The sequence below is a fragment of the Rhinopithecus roxellana genome, chromosome 8 (genome assembly GCF_007565055.1).
Source record: "Rhinopithecus roxellana isolate Shanxi Qingling chromosome 8, ASM756505v1, whole genome shotgun sequence".
Taxonomy (NCBI): Eukaryota; Metazoa; Chordata; class Mammalia; order Primates; family Cercopithecidae; genus Rhinopithecus; species Rhinopithecus roxellana.
In genome coordinates, this window is record NC_044556.1 from 127,102,775 (window position 1) to 127,125,021 (window position 22,247).

The window sequence follows — 22,247 nt, forward strand, 5'->3', positions numbered from 1 at the left end:
CTCTAATGATTATGTAGACATGCTCTGAAGATGGCTACCTCTGGTCATATTTTTCTGAACTTATTGTTATTTGAGGCAATAAAAATAATAATTACACATTGCTAGCAAATTACAAATTCTAAGCAAGGTGGTCAGCATGTGGCTCAGTGGTCAAATTGCTGTTGTATTTTTTTTTTTAATTATGCCTGTAGTACCAGCAGTTGTTACATGATATGCAAACTCAGGGAATAAAATCTAAAAATAAAAAAGTTAATAAACAAAAGCCAACATAGAAATAGAGGATTACATTAACCACAGTTCATGTGCCTGACATTCAGAAATCAGAATACTTATCCTATTATTCCAGAGCACCCCAGGACTTGGAGAAAGTACTTCAGAATCCCAGACAATGTGGAGTAGTTTGGAAAGCCAGGCAAATATAAACAAAAAAGTACAGAAGACTGTCAAGTAGTAGTTTCCAATCAAATGGTTCTTTATACATCACTGCTACTCTTCACATTCAAAATTTTACATACAAAAATAAAATGAGGGAAAGGAGGAGGATCTTAAAAATCAGTAGACTGAGTCTACTTTCACTAAGAACGATTTGGCTTTAAAAAAAATTCCAAAAGCATACCCTGCACCGAAAAACACTTTGCTCTATCTGGAAGTCATTATTTAATCCAGCAAGTTCCTGATTTCTAGAAGAACAATGAAATTGTGGTGACCTGAATTGAAGCCCTATGTCTCACCAAACTTTAATTCACTAACAATGAGAACATGCATGGGAAATCAGGATTCTTTGAGCCAGAGGAAAGGAGCAAGGAGGATAAAAAAAAAAAAAAAAGGCTGAGTTTCAAGAGCCACAAATTATTAAAAGTGCCTTTGAGTCCTGAGGGAGGAGGAAACACTGAACTGCATAAGGCAGATGTGGTCAGCAAATTCCACTCCAGATTAAGCAGGAGTCCTTCTGGCTTTCTGCACAGCCCTCATGGCCATCTCAACCCCTAAATAGCTACCTTGCTCCAGAGTTCTTAGCAATAATCTCTGCACAGAACCTGGGAGGACATAAAACTGCCAGGCAACAGCGTAATTTACATGGTGACTTGAAGACGAAAGCAGTTTTTGCATTTATATTGGAGAAAACCCATTAACTGGATAATTTACACTTCCCTCTCAAATCTCCCTCTAGTACGAACATTTCAAGTTGTTGTCAATGCCCAGTCTTTGGGAGAACATTAACTTCCATCATCACTACCATAATCATCAATCTACATTGTAATGTGAGAATTATAGGGAAGTCAGATTTGCTATGGCCACGTGCAGGGACTTTATTCTGGGCTGAACCATCATGGATGGAGAATGCAAATCACTGAGAAGTGGCACCCTGAAGTTGTAAAGCCCAACTTGGGAAGCCATTGTCCTAGGAGCCTCTACCAAGGTAGTAAGGGAAAGGAGGTAAGTTCTTAAAATTCCTAAATCACACATTTATGTTGACAGAGATTCCGAAAAGTCAAATAATATCTTCATAACTTAATTTTGCCATGTCAATATGCCACTTGAAATCAAAGTCACTTTTATGTTTTTTAACTAAAATTTACTTTAAATCAACTTTCTGCTTAATCTGAATCTTAGAGACAAAATGAATGAAATCATAGGTTTCATAAGCCTATTATTTTTCTAATACATGTATTTTCTAATACATGTTTAAATATTATAGTTTTAAAATGATAACTCAAGTACCAACTAAAAATATTCTCATACTGATGCTAATTTCTTAGTTTTCAACATCATACTATAATTAGGCAAAATGACAATTAGGAGAAGCTGGGTGAAAGGTATGTGGGAATTATTTGTATTATTTTTGCAACTTTTACATAAGCCTAATATTATTTAAAAATAATAAATTACCATTTATTGGGCAACACTGACAGTGAACAAGTTTCCTCAGGTAAACAAATGTCTTTTCTTTGCCTTTAGGGTTATCTAGAACTTTATCAAATCCATGTGGAAATAACGGCTATTACATGTTTTCACGTGCTCTAATTTGTGTTGATGTCATAAGAGATTCTGCAACATGATTTTTATTTTTTCTGCCAGGTTACTGGACTAAATAGGAATAGTCCCTAAGGCTACTACCAAAACAGGTCCAGAGATGAGATGGAAGTGGAACTCAATGATTTTAAGTTATCTCTGAGCTTGTTTAACATACTAGATAACAGCCCCAGTGGTTTATAGAGGTAATCTCGTCTAATTTAGAGGAACCACAGCTTTAAAATTTTGGAGAAGGTTATTAGTGATTTCTCACTACACACAAGGAATCTACACAGTGTGCAATGAGATTGCAGCCCCCTCCTCACAGATGCTTTAGACTAGAAAATGATTTCTCAGTAGATATGCCCTGGCATCCCAGTCTGCTGCAAATGGATTCAATGTGCAGTGATATTCACCCCCTGCCTTCGGGGTAACTGGTGGGATCTGGCATAAGCCACAGTCCCTAAAACCCATCACCTCCAACCATGAGAAGACACATGATTCACTCCAGGGAGATAGAGAAAAATCATCATTTTTAGGGATGTCTTGTCATGAAAAAGTTTGGGAAGTATTGACCTAGCTGTTTTCAGGGTGCCTTAAATCTTTAAGTCTCTGAGTTTTCTAGTGTCTGACCCCAGGATAGCCTAGCCCAGCAAAATCTCTAAGATTTTGAGGAACTCATAACTCTCAGATTCCTTTAACCTGCAACCTCGGAAAAATCAACTTTCAGCTCCCTTCCTCTGGAGGTAAATGAAGGTAAAAACATCTTGGATTTAGGTGTTCTGTCTTAAAGTAGCTCATACTTTTCCAAGTGGCTCTGTAACAACAGCCATCTCCTATCCTTTAATACCAAGGCCCCTGGGAAACATGCCAAAGTTGCTTTAAATGTCAGAGTCTCTCAATTGGTCTCCCCTGTGACCTTTAAGTAATCATAACAATGCGCCTTCCAGGCTCACCGTATGTCCAAAACCCTCAAGATAGTGGCAAAAGAAAAGGACCTCTGAAAATTTCTTTAAGTTCCATAATTACGAAATTCTCAACCAAGCACTCTTCCTTTCTGACCCACAGAAATTTCCCATATGGCTGAAGGGAATGGAAGCTGAAGGCAGCAAATCTAATTAGAAGAGGTTATTGTGTGTGTATAAAGCTCTGTTCTCCATGGGACCCACAGGACTCTCATAATAGTTCAGGAACAAAAACAGACCTGGGGGTAGAAAGAGGAGACCAGGAACTCTTACTCATTCAGTCATTCAGTCAGTCAGTCAGTCTGTGTGTCTGTTTGTTCAGTAAACACTGAATATCAGGTATCCAACAGCACTAAGTTCACAGGCAGACAAACCAATATGCTATTCTGTGGGAATGTTGTAATAGAGATGTAAACCAAGTGCTGCTACATTCACATGAAAAACAATTAATTCTCCCTGGGATATCAGGGTCAATACCCAGCTGAAGTACCATGAGAGTTAGGTTAGCAGTTCTCAAAATTCTTGGCCTGTGCAATCCTTTACACTCCTACAAATTCCTGAGAACCACAACGAGCATTTGCTTATGTGAGGTATATCTACCAAAGTTTACCATATTTGAAGCCAGAATTAAGAAATTTTTAAAATATTTACTAATCCATTTCATTACAACAATAAGAAACCCACACATGTTAACATAAGCCATATATTTTATAAAAAAAAAAACCTATATTTTTCAAAACAAAAATAGTGAGAACAATAACAGTGTCCAATGTTTTTTTGCAAATATTTAAATACTGGCTTAATATAAGACAGATGGATACTCATCTCCACTTCTTTAGTGAATACACTACACCATGTTATTTTGGATGCAATCGATAAAGAAAGTCCTGTTTCACACAGATATAAAGTTAGAAAAGGAGTATTTTAATAGCCACCTCAGATAATTATAGATATTCTTTAATACTACACCAAAACTCAACAAGCATTAATTTCTTAAAGGTGACTGGCAATGCAGAAACAAAAGTCATACATTGAACATTTTGTACGCTCTTTATTAAAATCATTGTCCATGTTGAAATTTAAACTTTTTTTTATACATGCACTGATCACTTAGAAAATATCAGTTCATGGAGTTACACAGATCTTCCAAATGCTGGTACATTTCATTACACAATTTCAAAAACCCTCACCCATTAATAACATTACTGGTTTCATCAGAAAAGTCTTCAAGTATTGGAAAGCTGTCAAGTTCACTATGGCATTTACAAGTTTCCATAATATGTTAATTTTTCTCTTAAAAGCTTGAATTTTATCATTGGCAACACATACTGTCAGTTGTTTTCCAAGATCACTTAGTTCACTTTCAAAAAAATTTCAGCCAGTTACTCGAATCTGAATAATTATAGTTAGCTTGTCAGTTGTTCTTTCAAGTAAAAGTTGTGATACAAGACAAAAGTAGATAGTTGAGCCTGCAAATCAAACAATCTCACTTTAGCTTGCAGCAGAAGTGCTTTCTGTGTGTACCCCACATTTTGTCACTTGGATTATTAAGGGGACATGTACTCAAGGGTGAATTTACAATAAATTAATAACTGTTACTGCTTTATTTGGGTTATTCTTAAATGAAACTGGATTTTTTTTTTTTTTTTTTTAAAGTGAGAGTGGTGAAAAGTACAATGACTGCTAGTATAGTTTGGTGGTCTATTAATTCCTGCTAAGACACCAACAGTTTTTCCCACTTCTGTTTTGCACCATGATTGTAAATACCAATTCAGTGAAAAAGGTAACTGATACCTTAATATTATGATGAAAATAGTTTTCACTTCAAAGACACCCTGGAAAGGGTCTCATCAGTCCCTGAGAAGGTCTGTGGAACACTTAGAGAGCTGCTGAGCTACACCACGGCTTCCCAGGAGTTAGTCTGTTGAAGTTCAATGGTACCAAGCTCAGCATACATTCACTAAGTAGGTACTCCATGCCAAACAGCACTGTGCCAGAATCTGTGGACACAGATAACTAAGAAACTGTCTGCCTTTAAGGAGCTTACAGTCGTAGAGGTAGGAAAATAGAGAAGAAAATTATTTTAGAATTAGAATATTACCAAGGAATATAAGTGCATGGAGTGCTATGAGAATACAGGAGTACAAAGAGCCCTCAAAAGATTCCTAGAAGGAGATCTTATGTAAGATATATAAGGCAGAATGAAAAGAATCAGAAGGAAAAACAAAAGAGCCAGTAATAGCCCATTATTCCTGAAGTATGAAGTGGAGGAGGGTTGTTGAAGTAACTTTGAGGCTGTCGCTTCACCTTACTGCTTTTCATGATGTCTGGGTGGGTAACTTCAGCTCCAGAAATGGACTCTGATTAGCCCAGGCTGACCAGTTATTACATTCTTCTTAACACAGAGACTGGTTCAAGGAAGAGTAGGCCTAAGCCAACATATGCCAAAAAGTAGCAAGGAGTAGCTTACAGGTGTCTGCTGGTAGAAAGATGCCTCCTTCCTTTTAGGAGAGCTTTCTCAGAAGCAATCCTGACTCTTCCTCTGAACATTTTCCATGTGGAAGGGATGCCTGAACTATTGCAGCTATCTTACTACCAGCCTGAGGATGAGCTCACACCCAGAGGTCAAAGTCATGAAAATTGCAGAGACCCACAACTGGAGCCCAGATAAAGGCAAGCTGCACTGCACCTTCATTGACCTGAGCCTATGCATCTTCTTTTCCGTTTACATCACTTTTTGTTGAATTTTGTCTCATAATTGAAAATGTCCAAACTAATATGAGGTTAATATGAGATGGTGCAAGAGAGGTAGGAATCATCAGTTATAGAGTCTTTTTATGCCTTGCTAAGAATTCTGAGTATTCTTGGGCAGGTTCTAAGAGTCAAAATATCACAAGCTGGGAGATAACTAGGCCTTTGAAGTCACCACCAACTGATTTGGCAAGGACTCTTTTTTTTCTTCTTCTTTTTTTAATGCACTGGCGCTTTTTTTTTTTTTTTTTTCCAGTTTTACAAGTTATTTTCCTTCCTATAAAGAGACTGTGCATTACCCAAGAAAAGAAGAGACCAATTTCAAGGAAGATCAACAGTGACAAATGCAACTGAAGGCCACTGAGATGATGATAGAAGTTCCCTGGATTTAACATTAGAGGATCAATGGTGACTTCAGTGCAATGAAGCAGACAGGACTGTGACTGCTATTGTGAATGGGGAGACTGATAGGATGCTTGGTGAGAGGGTACACAGGTAAGCAGAAGTTTCTTTAATGTTTTAAGACAAACATTAAAGAAACTTCTTTAATGAGTATGCTTATAGGCTAAAGGAAAAGATCTAGGAAAAAGAGGAATAGAAAAAGTAAAAATCTAGAAGAGAGGAAGGAGATATATATATATACACACACACATGCATACATACATACATATATAGTTCCTATGTTCCTAGAAGAGATCAAACTCCTGGTTCTGTAAAGACAGGATTATGTCTGTTTTATTTCTCATTGTCTTCCAAAAGCCTAGTATCATGACTGCTACTTAGAAGCTGCTCAAAATACATTAGAAATTGGAGGTAAGAAAGTAACAATGAATTCCAAAGTGGGTCTACAAGTTTGTGTGTTAGAGATATATGAAACTGGAGATAACATACCTGATAGCCTCAATTACAAGGCAACATCTTATGCTAGGTGTAAAGATAGGAAATTCAGTTGGGAGCTTAACTACCTTACTAACGGTTTGAAATAGTCACTTGGGGAAGTGAGAGGAAGGGATGACCAAAGTCAATAAAAAGTAATAAGCAATTTTCAGGACCAAATGTAGACTAGAACCCAGATAACTATGGTACCTTGAATGTACACAAACAGGAGAATTTACACACAAATCTCAGCATTCAGTCTGGGGGTAAAGGTAAAACATGTAAATTCGGGAACTTGATCCACCTCTGGATATTTGACTGGTAGATGCTGTGTAATGACAAGAAGAAGCACTGAAACTGAGGATCCTAATAAAAAGGTAGTTCAGGAAAAGGAAAATATGTCAGAGCATTCTAAGAGACATGGAGAAAATAAAAGTGTCATTAAAACGATGAATTTCCAAGGACCAATTATCAGGCAGAGTGAAAGAGCATGAGAAAGCTGGAAAGAAGAATTTGTGGTTCGAGTAGGGGCAGTTTCAGGGTTGAAGAATTTTTAGGGATGAGAAGGGTGTGTGTGACCATAGCTATGGGTAAGTAAAATGGAGTTATGAAGGCGGGGTTGCAGGAGTCAAGGAATTATCAAGTAGAAAACTGAACGTGTTGTGTACTTCAGGGGTTGGCAAAATACAACCTATGGGCCAACTGCTTATTTTTGTAAATAAAATTCTAATGGAACACAGCTATATACATTAACTTACATATTGTCTATGGTAGCTTTTCTGCCAGTATAAAGATATATTGAGTGGTTACAACAGAGACTATCTGGTCTGAAAGGTCTAAAATATTTAATATCTTGCCCTATAAGAAAACACGTTTTGATCCAGGCCTATATAGTTAATAAAGTGTTCTTGTGTAAAGGCAGGAGTTGTCATAGCAGAAAATACAGAGGGGCAGTACTAAGCACATTGGCGAGTGACCTGGAAGATGATAAATAGAGGTAGTTAGGAGAGGCAGAAGACTACCAAGCCAAAGATGTGTATTTTCAAACAGGAGGTGTTTCCTGGAAGGAGAGTGAAATTGTATGGGCCTAGAAGAACGATTTTTACTTTTATTTGAATCCTTATGGTAGGGACTGACTGCTATTTAATATAAATAAATAAATAAATCTATTCTCTTTTTCTTTGTAGAATTTAAGTTGAGCACATGACCACCCAGATAAGACTGCTTTTCCCAGTATCCTTTGCTGGAATTTCGGGCATGCAACAAAGTTCTTACCTATGGCACTGGAGTAGAAGGGATGTATGCAACTTTTGCCTTACTTTCTTAAAAAAAAAAAGAGAGAGAGAGAGAGAAAGAAAATTGTTACCCTGAACAGCTGTCCTTCCCCTTCCTGTGAGTGTAAACACACATACTGGTGACTCTGTAGAAGAGGATAAGGGCCTGGGGAATGGCAGAGCAACAAGGTGGAAGAATCTGGGGTTTGAGAATACTTCATGGAGTAGGGTCTTGCCAAGCTGAATCACTCTTCATAGAATTGTTGCCTGAGGGAGAATAAGCTTTTCTTCTTTAAGTCACTTTCTAAGAACTCTTTATTCCAGGAAAGAAAAAGTTCGTCTGTATCCCACTTACAAGACCTTTTTAAAAATATGATTTAAGTTGTGGACCCTCTTTTCAAGAAATTGCCCTTATGCATAAATTTTATACTCAATTAAGTCTCTGACCCATATGTGGTCTTGAAGCTAAGAACATGTGGTATAGAAGCAGCAGTGGAGAGAAAAAGGAAATAGCCACTCCTCCCACGTGTTTGTACAGAAGGAACTTTTCAATAAAGCAGTCATCCTTTGCCATTGTGCTTTTTCAGGTTATGTCCTTGACTGGCGGTAGACTGAAAGAGCCAGCCAGAGAAATCAGGAAGGACAGGAGAGGGCATATTGTAAAGATAATGAGGTCAAGGTACAGGATGAGACTATGATGGGAGACATAAGTAAGAAAGAATTTCAGTTCTCAGAATTTATATTTGGGAAAGGTAGATATCCCAGGGAGAGTAGGACAATCCAAAGCCATCAGTCAGTACCACAGAAAGCGTACAGATTTGCATTGCATAACTGCAAAAGATGCTACAGGTACAGAGGTTCCATAGTGCGGCAGATTCACCATCAGAATTTTCTCGTATTTAGAATTTAAAAGCCAGCTAGAAACTGATAACAGTAAAAGGATTTCACTGGGTACTGCTGTGATTTACGTGACTAACATCACATTCCCTCAACCAAAAGTAGTCAATTAACACACAACATTAATAGCTTTCATATACAGAAAATATAATCCTTTGGAAAATAAATAAATCAAAAAGGAAACACCCCTTTTACAAAAGCACAAACAGATAAAATACCTAGGAGTAAATCTAACAAGAAATGTGCAAGAACTATATGAGAAAAAAAAAAAAAAAAACCTGTAAAATTCTACTAAAGGGCAGTCAAAATTTGAACAAACGCACATACAAATTTCTTAAGTAGAAAAACTCAACATCTTAAATATTCAGTTATTTCTTAATCAATTAAAACATTTAACAAGGTTTATGATTAAAAATACCACTAGCTTTTGTTATTCTTGTTGTTGTTACGTTTTTAGAACCAGATAAGCCAGTTAAAGTTTATACAGAAAAAAGGAACGGCTAGGAGAACTCTAGAAAAGAATAGCAGCAAAGGGTGACTAGCCCTGTGAGATATTAAAACACACTACAGAGTTTTAATAATTAACACAATATGATATAGGCACATTAATATATCGACATAGTAATAGAACAGAATAAAAGCTCAGAAATAGACCTAAATGTATTATGGAATTTATTCTATGATAAAGGTAACATCTCAAATCAGAGGGGAGATTATGAGCTATTTAATAAATGGTAATCAACCATCTGAGTAACCATGTGGACAACTGCTACAGTTTGGATGTGTGTCCTCCCAAACCACTTATTAAAATTTGATCCCCAATGTTGGAGGTGAGGCCTAATGGAGGGTGCTTGGGTTGTAGGGGTGGATACCTCATGAGTAGATTAATGCCTTCCTTGGAGGTAAGTGAGTTCTTGCTCTATTAGTTCCCTCTAAGAGCTGGTTGTTAAAAAAAAAAAAAAAATCTTGGCACCTCTGCTTCTCTCTCTTGTGATGATGTCTTACCAGGTAATCTCTGCACATTCTGGCTTTCCTTTGTCTTCCACCATAAGTGGAAGCAGCCTAAAGCCCTCCCCAGATGCAGATACCCAATCTTAAACTTTCCAACCAACAGAACTGTGAGCCAAATAAGCCTTTTTCTCTTTATAAATGACCCAGCCTCAGGTACTCCATTATAGCAACATAAAATGGACTAAGACACCAGCTAAAGTTGGTACTTCATATAGCATACTTGGATAAAGCCATATATCAAACTACATACCACAATAAATTCTAAATATACCAGGTATTTAAATGCAAAAAATAAAGCCATTAGAGTATTCAGGAAAAAAAATGATGAATACTTCTATAACTTTAAAGTGAAGAAGACCTTTCCAATGAAGACATAAGGTATAGAAGTCAAAAAGAAATAATTAATATCTTCACTTACATAAAATCCAAAGACTTCTGGAAAACCAGCCAACCAATAAATAAGCAAACAAAAACATAGGCAAAGTCAAAAAACATACAATAACCTGGGAAAAATAGTATTTGCAACTCACGTTACAGTCAAAGAGATAACCTCCCTCGTATCTAAAATGCTCCTAAAATATGAAAGGAGTAACAGTTAGATGTCACTTTACACTCAGTAGATTGACAAATATTAGAACACTGAACAATGCCAACTGTTGGTGGGAGTATGGGGATTTAGGAACCCTCAAATATTAATACTACTGATGAGAGTACAAACTGATCCAGCCATTCTGAGCACAGTTTGGCAGTATTTAGCCAAATTAAATATGCATAATCTCTATAAACCAGCAATTCTGCTCCTGCTATGTATCCCAGAGAAATTTTCACAAAAGTCCTTGAGGAAATATGTACAAAAATGATAACTGCAGTAGTATTTATAGTGACGGGAAGCAGGAGGCATCCTGGATGTTCATCACTGAGAGGACTGGCAAAATGTAATAGGTGACTATCACGCAGTGTTCTGCAATAGTCAGAATCAATGGATAAGACTTGTGTTGTCCAATAAACCCTTCTGCAATAGTGGGCATGTTTTATGTATTCACTGTTCAATATGGTAGCCGCTAGCCACATGAAGTTATTTAAAATTAAACTCATTAAAATGTAAACATAAAAATTCAGTTCCTCGGTTGTACTAGCTATATTTCAAGGGTTCAAGAGTTACATTTGGCCAGAAAGTACCATACTTGATGAGGCAGAACTGGAATACTACCATTATTCCAGAAATCCCTATTGGACAGTGCTGGGCTATATTTATACTAAGTAGTATGAGTAGATCTTAAAAATATAGTGCTGAGTGAAAAGAGTAAGTATCAGAATAACAATATCACATCACCATTTCCTTGAATTTAAAATACATTAACACAGAACAACTATTGACTCATTGCAAGAACACATACCAAAAAAATAATAAGCATTAGGGAAATTAGAATATTTTCCTATGGGGAACAGTGAGTGAAAACTGAGAGTAGGTATAAAAGAAAAAAAGCAAATAGGCAATTCAATAAAAGACTAGAAGGAGTAAGGGCTTTCAGAGACCTATAATAAAATATACTGTGAATTGAGGAATACGATTAAGTCAAATCTCTGCATGAGATTACAAAAAAAGGAAAGCACACAAAAATCTGCATACTAATGTTCATAGTATTTTTATTCATAATTGCCAAAAACTGGAAACAACCAAGATGTTTTTCAATAGGTAAATGGACAAACTATGGTACTTCATGCAATGGAATATTATTCAGCAATAAAAATAACTGAGCTATCAAGCCATGAAAACATGTCAATAAATCTTAAATGCATGATATTAGGAAAAGACGCAAGTCTAAAAGGGTTACATACTTTATTACAACAATATGGCATTCTGGAAGAGGCAAAACTACAGTGATGGTAAAAAAGCTGTGGTTGCCAGAGTTTGGAAGTAAGGAATGGAGGATTAAATAGATGAAGGGTAGGAGATTTTGTAGGGTGATCAAACTGTTCTGCATGATTCTATAACTGTGGATTTATTACACCATACATGTGTGAAAATTCATTAACTTTAGGGAACAAACGGCCAACTTTATATGTGCAAATTAAAAGCAAATAAATCATTTAGGAGACTGGGTGATCCCAGGATGAATGCAGAATGTGACAAAATGCTGACTATATCATAAAAGTATGAACAACTTCACTGGAAGGAGGTTGGGGGAAAGTGTTGGCCTAAGCAACTTTAGAGTAAATCTGTAAAACTGAAGACAAAAGAAATTGTACAGAAAAACTGCCCTATAACTAATAAAGTTGTTCCCCATAGTAGTATGGACAAACAATTCCAATACTGTAATACATTCACAGTGAAACTGAAAAATTAAATACATGGATGGTAGATGGTGGGAGCCAGGTTACTCATCGTTGGAGTAGGATAAGCGCAGGGAGGAAGTGAGATGATTCACGAATTAGATGAGACCTAATGTTAATTAGGTAATGATAATTAGATAATGGATTAAAGCTGGAGACATCAGTATGAACTCATGATTAGCTTAATATAGACACATATGGTTACATATAGAAATATTTACAGATAGATGTACACATATGTTGGTAAAGACAGTATATTTCCTTGCTCTGTCAGCTGAGAGAGCCTAGAAGCAACAACACTCCTGCAATGACAAGCCCACCTAGTTCCCAGATCTTGGTTTCTAACATCATCCTCCAATTAAAAGAGTGATGGGGACCAGGCATGGTGGCTCGTGCCTATAATCCTAGCACTTTGGGAGGCTGAGGCGGGCAGATCACAAAGTCAGGAGTTTAAGACCAGCCTGGCCAATATGGTGAAACCCCGTTTCTACTAAAAATACAAAAATTAGCTGGGTGTGGTGGCAGGCACCTGTAATCCCAGCTACTCAGGAGGTCGAGGCAGGAGAATTGCTTGAACCCAGGAGGCAGAGGTTGCAGTGAGCCGAGATTGCGCCACTGCACTCCGGTGAGACTCCATCTCCAAAAAAAAAAAAAAAAAAAAAAAAAAAAATCATGTGCTGCTTGGAGAAATAGCTGATTCTAGAACAGGGGCAGGTAATATGCAAGATGACCCTGGAGAAGCCTGTAGTGACAAGAGGTAAAAAGGCGCTCACAATACAAAAACCCACATTGACTGGGTTATGTCAAAGTTTCACAGTAGCCAACTAAAAGAGCTTCCATTAGCCAATGCTGAGACAAACAATTTGAGCAATAAAATCAATAAAGTAGTACTGAATTAAAACCCAAAGTATAAAATAAATATTCATGAGTCCATAGGACATAAATAAGTAAACAAAGAAATGGAAGAAAAGAAATAATTTTCTTATGTAGCATAATTCAAAATAATTTAGGTAGCTACTCAGCCTTCAAGAAGGTGTTCCATAGCTCCCCATTCCTTTGGAATAGTCTGTGCACAGTGACTTCCTTCAAAGGAGTGGAGAGAGGGTAAAAAAGGTAACTTTACAGTGGAGAAACCTGGCAAATACAACCTCAACAAAGTGACTGAGGTCAGCATTAACAGTGAGAAGTCAAGTTGATAGAATGTACCCTTGATATGATCTGATGAAAATGACATTTTATAGCTTCCTTCTCCAAACCTTAGTTCCAGTCTAATCATGAGAAAAACATCAGACAAATACTGATTGAGGAACATTCTACAAAATGCCTGACTAGTATTCTTCAAACTCTCAAGGTCATCAAAACCAAAACAAGCCAGAGAAAGTGTCATAGCCAAGAGAAGCCTAAAAAGACGTGATGACTAAGTGTACTGTGGTACCCTGGATGAGATCCTGGAACAGAAAAACAATGTTAGATAAAAACTAAGAAAATCTGAATAAAGTACAGACTTTTGTTAAAAATCATGAATCAACCTTGGTTCTTCAATTGTAACAAATGCATCACACTAATATAAGATGTTAATAGTGACAGAAACTGAGTATGGGGTATAATATGGAAACTCTCTGTACTGTCTTCCCAATTTTTTTTTTTTTTGAGACGGAGTCTCGCTCTGTGGCCCAGGCTGGAGTGCAGTGGCGGGATCTCGGCTCCCTGCAAGCTCTGCCTCCCGGGTTCACGCCATTCTCCTGCCTCAGCCTCCCGGGTAGCTGGGACTACAGGCGCCCGCCACCTTGCCCGGCTAATGTTTTGTATTTTTAGTAGAGACGGGGTTTCACTGTGTTAGCCAGGATGGTCTCGATCTCCTGACCTCGTGATCCGCCCGTCTCAGCCTCCCAAAGTGCTGGGATTACAGGCTTGAGCCACCGCGCCCGGCTTGTTTTGTATTTTTAGTAGAGACGGGGTTTCACTGTGTTAGCCAGGATGGTCTCGACCTCCTGACCTCGTGATCCGCCCGCCTCGGCCTCCCAAAGTGCTGGGATTACAAGCGTGAGCCACCGCGCCCGGCCTGTCTTCCCAATTTTTCCATAAATCTAAAACTGTTCTTTTTGTTGTTGTTGTTGTTGTTTGTTTTGTTTTGTTTTATAAGGTCTTACTCTGTTACCCTGGCCAGAGTGTACTGGTAGGATCTCTGCTCACTGCAACTCCACCTCCTGCGCTCAAGACATCTTCCCACCTCAGCCTCCCAAGTAGCTGGGACTACAGGCACACGCCACCACATCCAGCTAACTCTTGTATTTTTTTTGTAGAGATGGGGTTTTGCCATGTTGCCCAGGCCGGTCTCAAACTCCTGAGCTCAAGCCATTCACCCACCTGGCTTCCTAAAGTGCTGGGATTACAGGTGTGAGCCACCACACCTGGCCTAAAACTGTTCTTTAAAAATTAATTTGCATTTTTTTTTTAAAAAAATGGAAAACAAATATCAGGTACTGCTGGAAGCTTTGAGGCCCTCTTTTTCACTCTCTCCCTTCATACAATCTACCCTTTCCACAAGAGGTAACACTCGTCTTTTATTTTGTTTTTGTTTTCTTGCTTTTCATAAAAATTTTGCATTTGTATGTATTCTTAAACAATATGTTATTTTGAATTTATATAAATAAAATTGTACTATATTTTTTTCAGCTATTTTCTTATTTTCACCTTATATTACATTTGTGAGATTTACCCACACTGATATATGTAGCTACAACTCATTTATTCTCCTGGTTAGATAATATATCACTGATGAAGGTGCCACCTTGTACATTTCTAGTCTCCTGATAATGGTTGCTTCCAGGTTTTGCTATTCCCAACAAATATTCTCATGTATACATGTAAAAATTCCTGTGTAATGAAAAGCTAGAAGTGGAACTGCAAAATCTTCAGGCATACACATTTTCACCTGTACTATACAATACCAAATCATTTCACAAAAGTTGTCATGTCAGTTTAGATTACCGTCAACAATTTGATTGTTTGTTCCTTGGAAATCTAGAGATCTATACCAATACTTTGGGGTTTTTATTAAAATTTTAAAGTGTACATGATTAAAAACAAAATATCAACTATTTCATATTTTTAGTAGGAATAAAATAGTGATAGATGACCATGTAACAAAAGCAATTGAAACAACTTTTTAAAAAAGTAATTAATTACTTTTTAAAAATAATAAAATGATGATAGGTGTCAGTTTGTAGTACATTTGAAATTTCCATAGACCTTAACTTGCCCTGGGAGATTAACTTGCTCATAACAGAGCTCTTTTTGCCATCTGTGTGCATAAGCATGAACTGGTTTAAAAGTGAAGAAATGAGGACTTCGCATGTCCCTGCTGAAAAGCTGCCAAGTTTTGTTCTCATAAACTGACCGTAATGTGAGAAACTACTAGTCTTTTAAGTTTAATTACATTTCTAAAAAAAGAAAGAAAAAAGTACGTGTGTGTGTATATGATATATATGTGTATATATAGTGTGTCTATAAGACAAGACCTCAATCTTGTTTCCTCAGATGAATAAAGAAACTAAAATTGGCTGGGTGTGGTGGCTCATGCCTGTAATCCCAGCATTTTGGGAGGCCGAGGTGGGTGGATCATTTGAGGTCAGAAGTTCGAGACCAGCCTGGCCAACATGGTGAAACCCTGCCTTTAATGAAAATACAAAAAAAAAAAAAAAAAAATAGCTGGGCATGGTGGCGGGTGACTGTAGTCCCAGCTACTCAGGAGGCTGAGGCAGGAGAATTCCTTGAATCTGGGAGGTGGAGGTTGCAGTGAGCCAAGATTGCACCACTGCACTCCAGACTGGGTGACAAAGCGAGGCTCCATCTCAAAAAAAAAAAAAAAAAAAGAAAGAAAGAAATTAAAATTTTATTTTTTCTTCAAAAACTCTAATTACTTGAATTTGAGTCATATCAACATATCTAAAAAAGCATTTAAAATGTTGTAAAATTCATCATTCACATTCAAAATTCCTTTGTTGTAAACATCTAAATTCCTATAGAGAAACAGTAAATAATAACCCTCTCAGTACTATAAATTAGCACATTCTGCTAGCATGAGTTATATAAGTGCTAAAGAACCTACTTTAGGATTGCTACCATTCACCTACTATGTCTTGGATAGGGCTGCCAATCTATACAAATGCATTTACTGTTAACTTAGGCAGCTCACTGTAGTGGAGAGAAAAAAAAAAAGAAAAGAAACATACTTCAAAGTTTCCCCTCAAATGGGAAGATGGAAAGATGTGTGAAAAGAATTGGGGATACCTAGGTATTTTAACTGTTTCCTATCAGGCCAAAGTATGGGTAACATTCACAATGTTATCCATAAGTAACATTATGTCCAATATTACCTTTGAAGCCAACTGAAAAGCTCAGTAACTGCTATTTAAACAGTTCCACTGAGCTCTCAAAATAAGTTCTAAGCACAAGACCACCCAATACAAAGATCATCGGCTTTGGACAAGTAGCTAAAACCATATTACCTTCTGGTTAGCTCCATTTAACAAGGGAGCCTTCTCTCTGGGACTCTCAGTTTGCATTTCTGTAGGGCCCTCCTCAGATGCACTGAACATATTACCTTCATCCCCAATGTAGCCTACCTACCTTGTTTATCATGATTGTGAGTCCCATACATGTCACCATAGAGACATGGAAACATGGCTACCTGAACCTGAAAACTATAAATAAATAAGAATTTCCAAACTCTTCTTAGCAAAGTATATGTACTTATCTAACTATTTTTTGATGAAGTTATTAAGGCTGGTATGAGAAATCACTCAACAGGCAAGGATATTCAAGATGTATTTATATAAAGACCATAAAAGACTCCTCTGTACAAACTAGGTGAGTGTGCTTTCCCTACTTTAACTATTTTCAGGGCTCCTTTTATTCAACCATGAAGAAGAAATGATTTTGAAAACTTTTAAGGCATGTAAAATAGTAGCTCAGAGAAAGGCTTAAACATCATATTGACCTGAGTTCGAATGATGGATCCATCAGCTGTTCACGAAGTGACCTGAGTAAGTTATTTAGCCCCCCCATTCTTCTATATTCTCCACTGCTGGAATAAGTAGAAAGCCAGAAGTTGACAGCAAATCTGTCTTCAAAGCCTGTTCTTTTAACCGCCACACTTGCCTGCTCCAGACACTTTAAACAGCACCTTGCATGTGGGAACTTACTACCTCTCTGCAGGCTGATTGATTTATCTTCAGGAATACCTTCTTCAATCAAAAGCCATGACAGCTAAAGCAAAATGCCAAGGCACAAGAGAAACACCTTTCTTCACTAAGTTGTACACATGCAAAAGCTCAATAGTTGGGTGAAATAGAAGGGCTTCTCCTTCAAATAGTAATGAGGCTGATATAAAAATATATTCTATTCACAGCACAGAAAACCTGGAAGTCACACTTCAGGTTAACTCCTTATCTCCAACTCAAATATGCTCCAAAGCAGGAATGTCTACTATTTTGAAGGCTGAAATATGAAATTTTAGTTCAGATATGAAATATTAGTTGACTAATTTGGCAAATCTCTTAAATCTCCTGAGAGGATGCTAAGGCTTATGTGCCTAAATATTTTAAATTGGAAATGACAGTTATTTTGCAACACTTTTGAGGCTTTCACCACACATCTGAAAGCAGGGGTTTAGGTTTAGATTACATGGCTTAGAGTTAACCAGATAAGTACTATGAAGAAGAATATTAGGCACAGAACCATCAGTATCTGTGAGAAGTATAGCAATCTAGACCTAACTAAAAACATTCATATTCAAAGCATTTTAAAAACCATGTGTAGTCAAACAAACCATACCTAAAAGTCATATTGGGCTCTTGAATCACAGTTTGCAAACCCTATCTGAAAGAAAAGGAGATATTGACTCCCCTTCTCTACTCAGAATTACACCACAAGCAAAACTGCCAAGGCTGATGGCTGAGATAGCCTCTGGCAGCCAGACTTTAATGCTTTCTATGTCAAGTCAGCCCTCCCTGCCTAGCTTTGAAGTGGAAAACCATGTGCCACTCTACAGAGCCAGGCCCAGTCCCCAGTACTGTCATGTCACAAGGCTCTGTCCGGGCAGGCTGATCCCCACACTATGCCATATGCACGCCATTTCCATATTCACTCCCACCACCAAATGCCTTTGCTCATCTTTTCTCCATGACCTTAAATGTCTTCACCTTTCGTAGTCCAAGCCAAACCTAATCTACCTTTAATTTTGCATATTTGTGGGTGTTTTTCTGTTTTAACCCACGCAAAGAGCACAGAAGTGGGATACAGGCTTCATAGAGAGATGACATGTGCATGGTTTAGAAGGAAGAATGGATACCACCTAATAGAGAAAAGGCAAAGGGCCTTCTAGGCAGAGGAGCTATATGTGCAAAGTCTTGAAAGAGTCCAGAAGGCCATGGCAGGCTTGGAGGAATAAAGGGCTGGAGAAGCTGGCTGCAAGCAGAATGAGAAGATCCTAATTAGCCTCAGTGAAGTTACAGGACTTGATCCTAGAGGCAAAAGGAAGCCAAAGCTTGTTTTTCTTATTGTTTGTCTTTTTCTTTCACTCAAAGAAGTGACAGGTCTGATTTTAGTCAAAGCTTCCGGTCCATGATTACCATGGAATCTGCTCTTGTCATGCAAGCGGATCCTTCCACAGCATCCCTATACCCCTTAACAGCCATACCACACAATTAGGTAGGTACAGCTCTTACAGGTATCTTTGTGTTTCCAGCGACTAGAGACTACTTGAGAGCAAGAGACTTTTTTCTAACTTCTGTTTCCTAGTAATGCCTCTGAGTGCTGAGCAAGTACAGCTCAATAAATTTCCAGAATTGACTGATTCAGATTCTTCCAGGAGATGGATTAAGAAAACAAGGTTCCAAAGACAGGAGTAGGGAAATCCCAAAACCAGCTTCACTACAGCCCTCACCATTGGCCAAGAGCTGCATGATCAAGACCACAAAAGTTAAATTCAAAACTACCTTTGAGTCTATCCTCCATAAATTTGGACTCCTCTTCCTTTCTGCCCAGATCTGTTTAACCACCCACCCAAACTGAAATTCATTCCTTCTTCCTTTGAGCATAATGAACCAGAAAGAATAGGTATCAGCCCGTCTCTGGTTCTGAGCATACCCCACTGACTGGGAGGGTGGGAGACAATCGAGGTATTTAAATAGTGCATCTGGCCCTGAAGTGAGAGAGTGTGTCTGTGTGCCCGTGTGTAAATGCCAAGTTGCAGCAGGTTGCCATAGCAACCCCAACAGGACACTGCAGTGGGCAGCTTTGCACAGGGGTGCAGAAAACCCAATCTTACAACATCTGGGCTTTCACTGTGCACATTGGTTCCTAGTAGGCACATCACAGCATTAGGCCCTGGATTTGGGATTCTGTAAAAAAGAAATGAAATGTTGAATACCTGCTAGCCCTCCCTTTTTTAAAGCACCATGCATGTACCTCTTCATGCACAGTAAACACTACAAGCAGAGTGCAAAACAGCCTCCTTAGAAGCACATAATTCCCTCTACTCACTTTTATATACTATGATGAACAGACTGTACTTTGCACATCAGCATGACTTCACCGTGAACTTTCCATCCTCTAAATAACCCAGTAATTGTACATTTTGATGAGCAGCATATCCACAATTGTCCCATTTCCAGCTAATCCCCAGTTTTTATTATGTTACTGGTATTTTTGAATGCAAAAATAAATAATCCTGTCAAGAGTGTAGGTTGGGTTTAATGGGTTCAACTGAGCTGCACTCCAGGAACTGTAAAACAACTTTTCAAAGGGCCAGGCAATTTTTGAAATTGCTTTTCCATAGGGGTTGGGGAGTAGGGGTTTATTCACTCACTTCCTAATGTTTTCACTGTGAAGACATCTCCTGTGAAGGAAGAGCAAGAGGGATGTGTTAGAAATCCACACGTGGCTCCAGCCTACATGTGGCCATCAGGAAACCATGTTCCTGCAAATGGAACTCTAGTTGGTGGGGTATTAAGTAGATGGAACAGCCTCCTGGACATTTTCTTTTTTTCTCTTCTTGGATCTAGAGACTGAAGTGTGGTTTTCTTTGAATCTCTCCTGGGCAAAATAAGAATAATTGGCAACATCACTAAAGAAATGGATTGCATGGTAGGCATGCACAGCAGGGTGAGAGCTCCATCTGTACCTGGGGAAGTGAGGAGAATTTGGCTAAGTGACATGAACTTGTGGTGCTTTGCAAGATACTAGAGCAGGACCACAATATCTTTGCAGCTTAGTAGTGGAAAACAGGGATGATTTGAAGTAATGTATGGGTTCCGGTACCTGAAGTGACAGGAGTTCCAGTACCTGAAGGTGACCTAAGAAAATTACAGTGGGGGTACCAAAAAGAGAGAGATGTAAACAAACAAAGGAAGGAATCGTCCCTTGCCTAGAAAGGTCATTCTGTGTGCAGGAATTCCTATGTCTATCTAAGGTGGCCCTGGGAACAAAGAAGAGACCAATATTAACAGACTACAGTTGTATCATATCTTTAACCAACTGTGATGTGACATGGATGTATGGATGTAGTTGAATTAGGGGGTTGTGACATCTAAGCATCTAATTCTGGAGGACTTCCCAGAATGAACAGTTGGGGGATAAGAAACTTGAGTGTTTGGCAGGGAGGGTGTCAGTAGCCTGGTGATAGATAAAGGGCTCTCCATGAATGAAGACTAGAATTTGGCCTGCACATAGCTGGCAAGGAGATGACAGGATACCTGTTTCTAAAGCCCCCAGGAAGTGCTGTGAGTGGTGTGGGTGCCCAGGGTGTATGAAGCAAAGAGCTGAGCATGTGGCTAGGGAGTGGGGAAAAGGGATTATGGGAGTTGAGCTGGTAGCAAACAAAAAGTGCTGTGTGGATGTGCTTCTGAATCAAAGCTGGGAGGTCAAGGCTGGGAGAGGTTTCAGAGAGACTCCTGCAACCTGTTTCTTTGGGGCAGGGCAGCTGAGAGGAGGCTCAGCATCCAGGTCGGATTTGGGGAGAAGTCAGGTGCAGAGGCGCTAGTATGCAAGTGGGTGTGGAGAATGGTCCGGGAGTGGGAGTGGGGCGGATCCAGGAGGTAGGAGTGGGGGAGGGGAGGTCGTCGGCAAGTGGGTGTGTAGAGGGAGCTGGAGTGGGGGGTGGGGGTGCCGGTCCAGCGCCTCCGGCCGCCTCGACCTCCCCCGGGACTCACCCAGCACGAAGTAGGGCAGCTCCGTGTTCTCCAGGTCGTCCACTACGACCATTTCTCCCGGGAAGTCGTTGCGCACCGAGAAGAGGAGCTTGGGCTCCGAGGCCGAGGGGCTGTGCATGATGCTCAGGTCGTTCTCGCGCAGGAAGGGCAGCGCCGACACCGTGATGCTTTTGAGCTTGCACTCCAGCTCCTTGGATGGATCCACGTCGCCGGCGGCCGTGGCCAGCACAGCTGCCGGCCCCCAGCAGCAGGCGAGCAGGGCGCAGAGCCCGGCTAAAGCCATCTTGAGCCCCGGCCGCCTTCCTCCTAGCGCTGCGATGGTGGGGGAGGAAGCGAGAGGGGAGGGAGCGAGGGAGCGAGCGCGGGAGGCGGGGGGAGGTTAGGGAGGGGATGGAGAGCTGGGAGAGCCCTGGACCCCGGAATGAGATGCCGCTTGCAGAGTGATGGGTTTAAGCTCTGATGTCTGGAGAGCCCCAGATTCTTTGTTTCCCGGAGCTGCTTATCTGGAGAAGAGAAAGCGGGGGAGGGGAGAGAGGAGAAAAAGGGAAGGAAGGACGTCGAGAGGAAAGAGGAAGGGAGCTGAGGATTCTAGGGAATCAGGTCAGCCCCCAGCTGGCTGCCGGTGCTCCTGCCTCTCTCCTCCGTGGCATCCTCCAACAGGAGCAAGGCTCTTGACTATGAACTACCTGCACGGCATTTTTAATACATTGGTCTTTGCAATGTAAAATCTTCCCTCTCGCATCATCATCCAGAAGGCTTGAGAAAGGCACACACAAGCACACACCTTAACGGGTGCTTCTGCACAGCGGGGCGGTGGGGGTAGATGAAAATTCCCCCAATGGTTTTGTGGATGTATTATAGCTTGTCCGAGGCTTGCTTTCCGCCCTCTCCCCACCCCACTAGTTGATTTG

The 22,247-nt window shown here is 39.5% G+C and overlaps 1 protein-coding gene across 3 annotated transcripts in view; it reads right to left on the reverse strand.

Annotated features, from left to right (window-relative positions):
• Positions 1-21,848, reverse strand: part of ASTN1 (astrotactin 1) — a 311,322-nt gene extending 289,474 nt beyond the window's left edge. Inside the window, exon 1 of one of the 3 annotated variants that reach the window (XM_010367398.2) lies at positions 21,337-21,848. In XM_010367398.2, the coding sequence (XP_010365700.1) occupies positions 21,337-21,619 (283 nt within the window). In that variant the 5' untranslated portion in view covers positions 21,620-21,848. The remainder of the gene's footprint in view (positions 1-21,336) is intronic. The other 2 variants (XM_030937122.1, XM_010367397.2) reach the window with 2 other exon arrangements.
• Between the last annotated feature and the right edge of the window lie 399 nt (positions 21,849-22,247).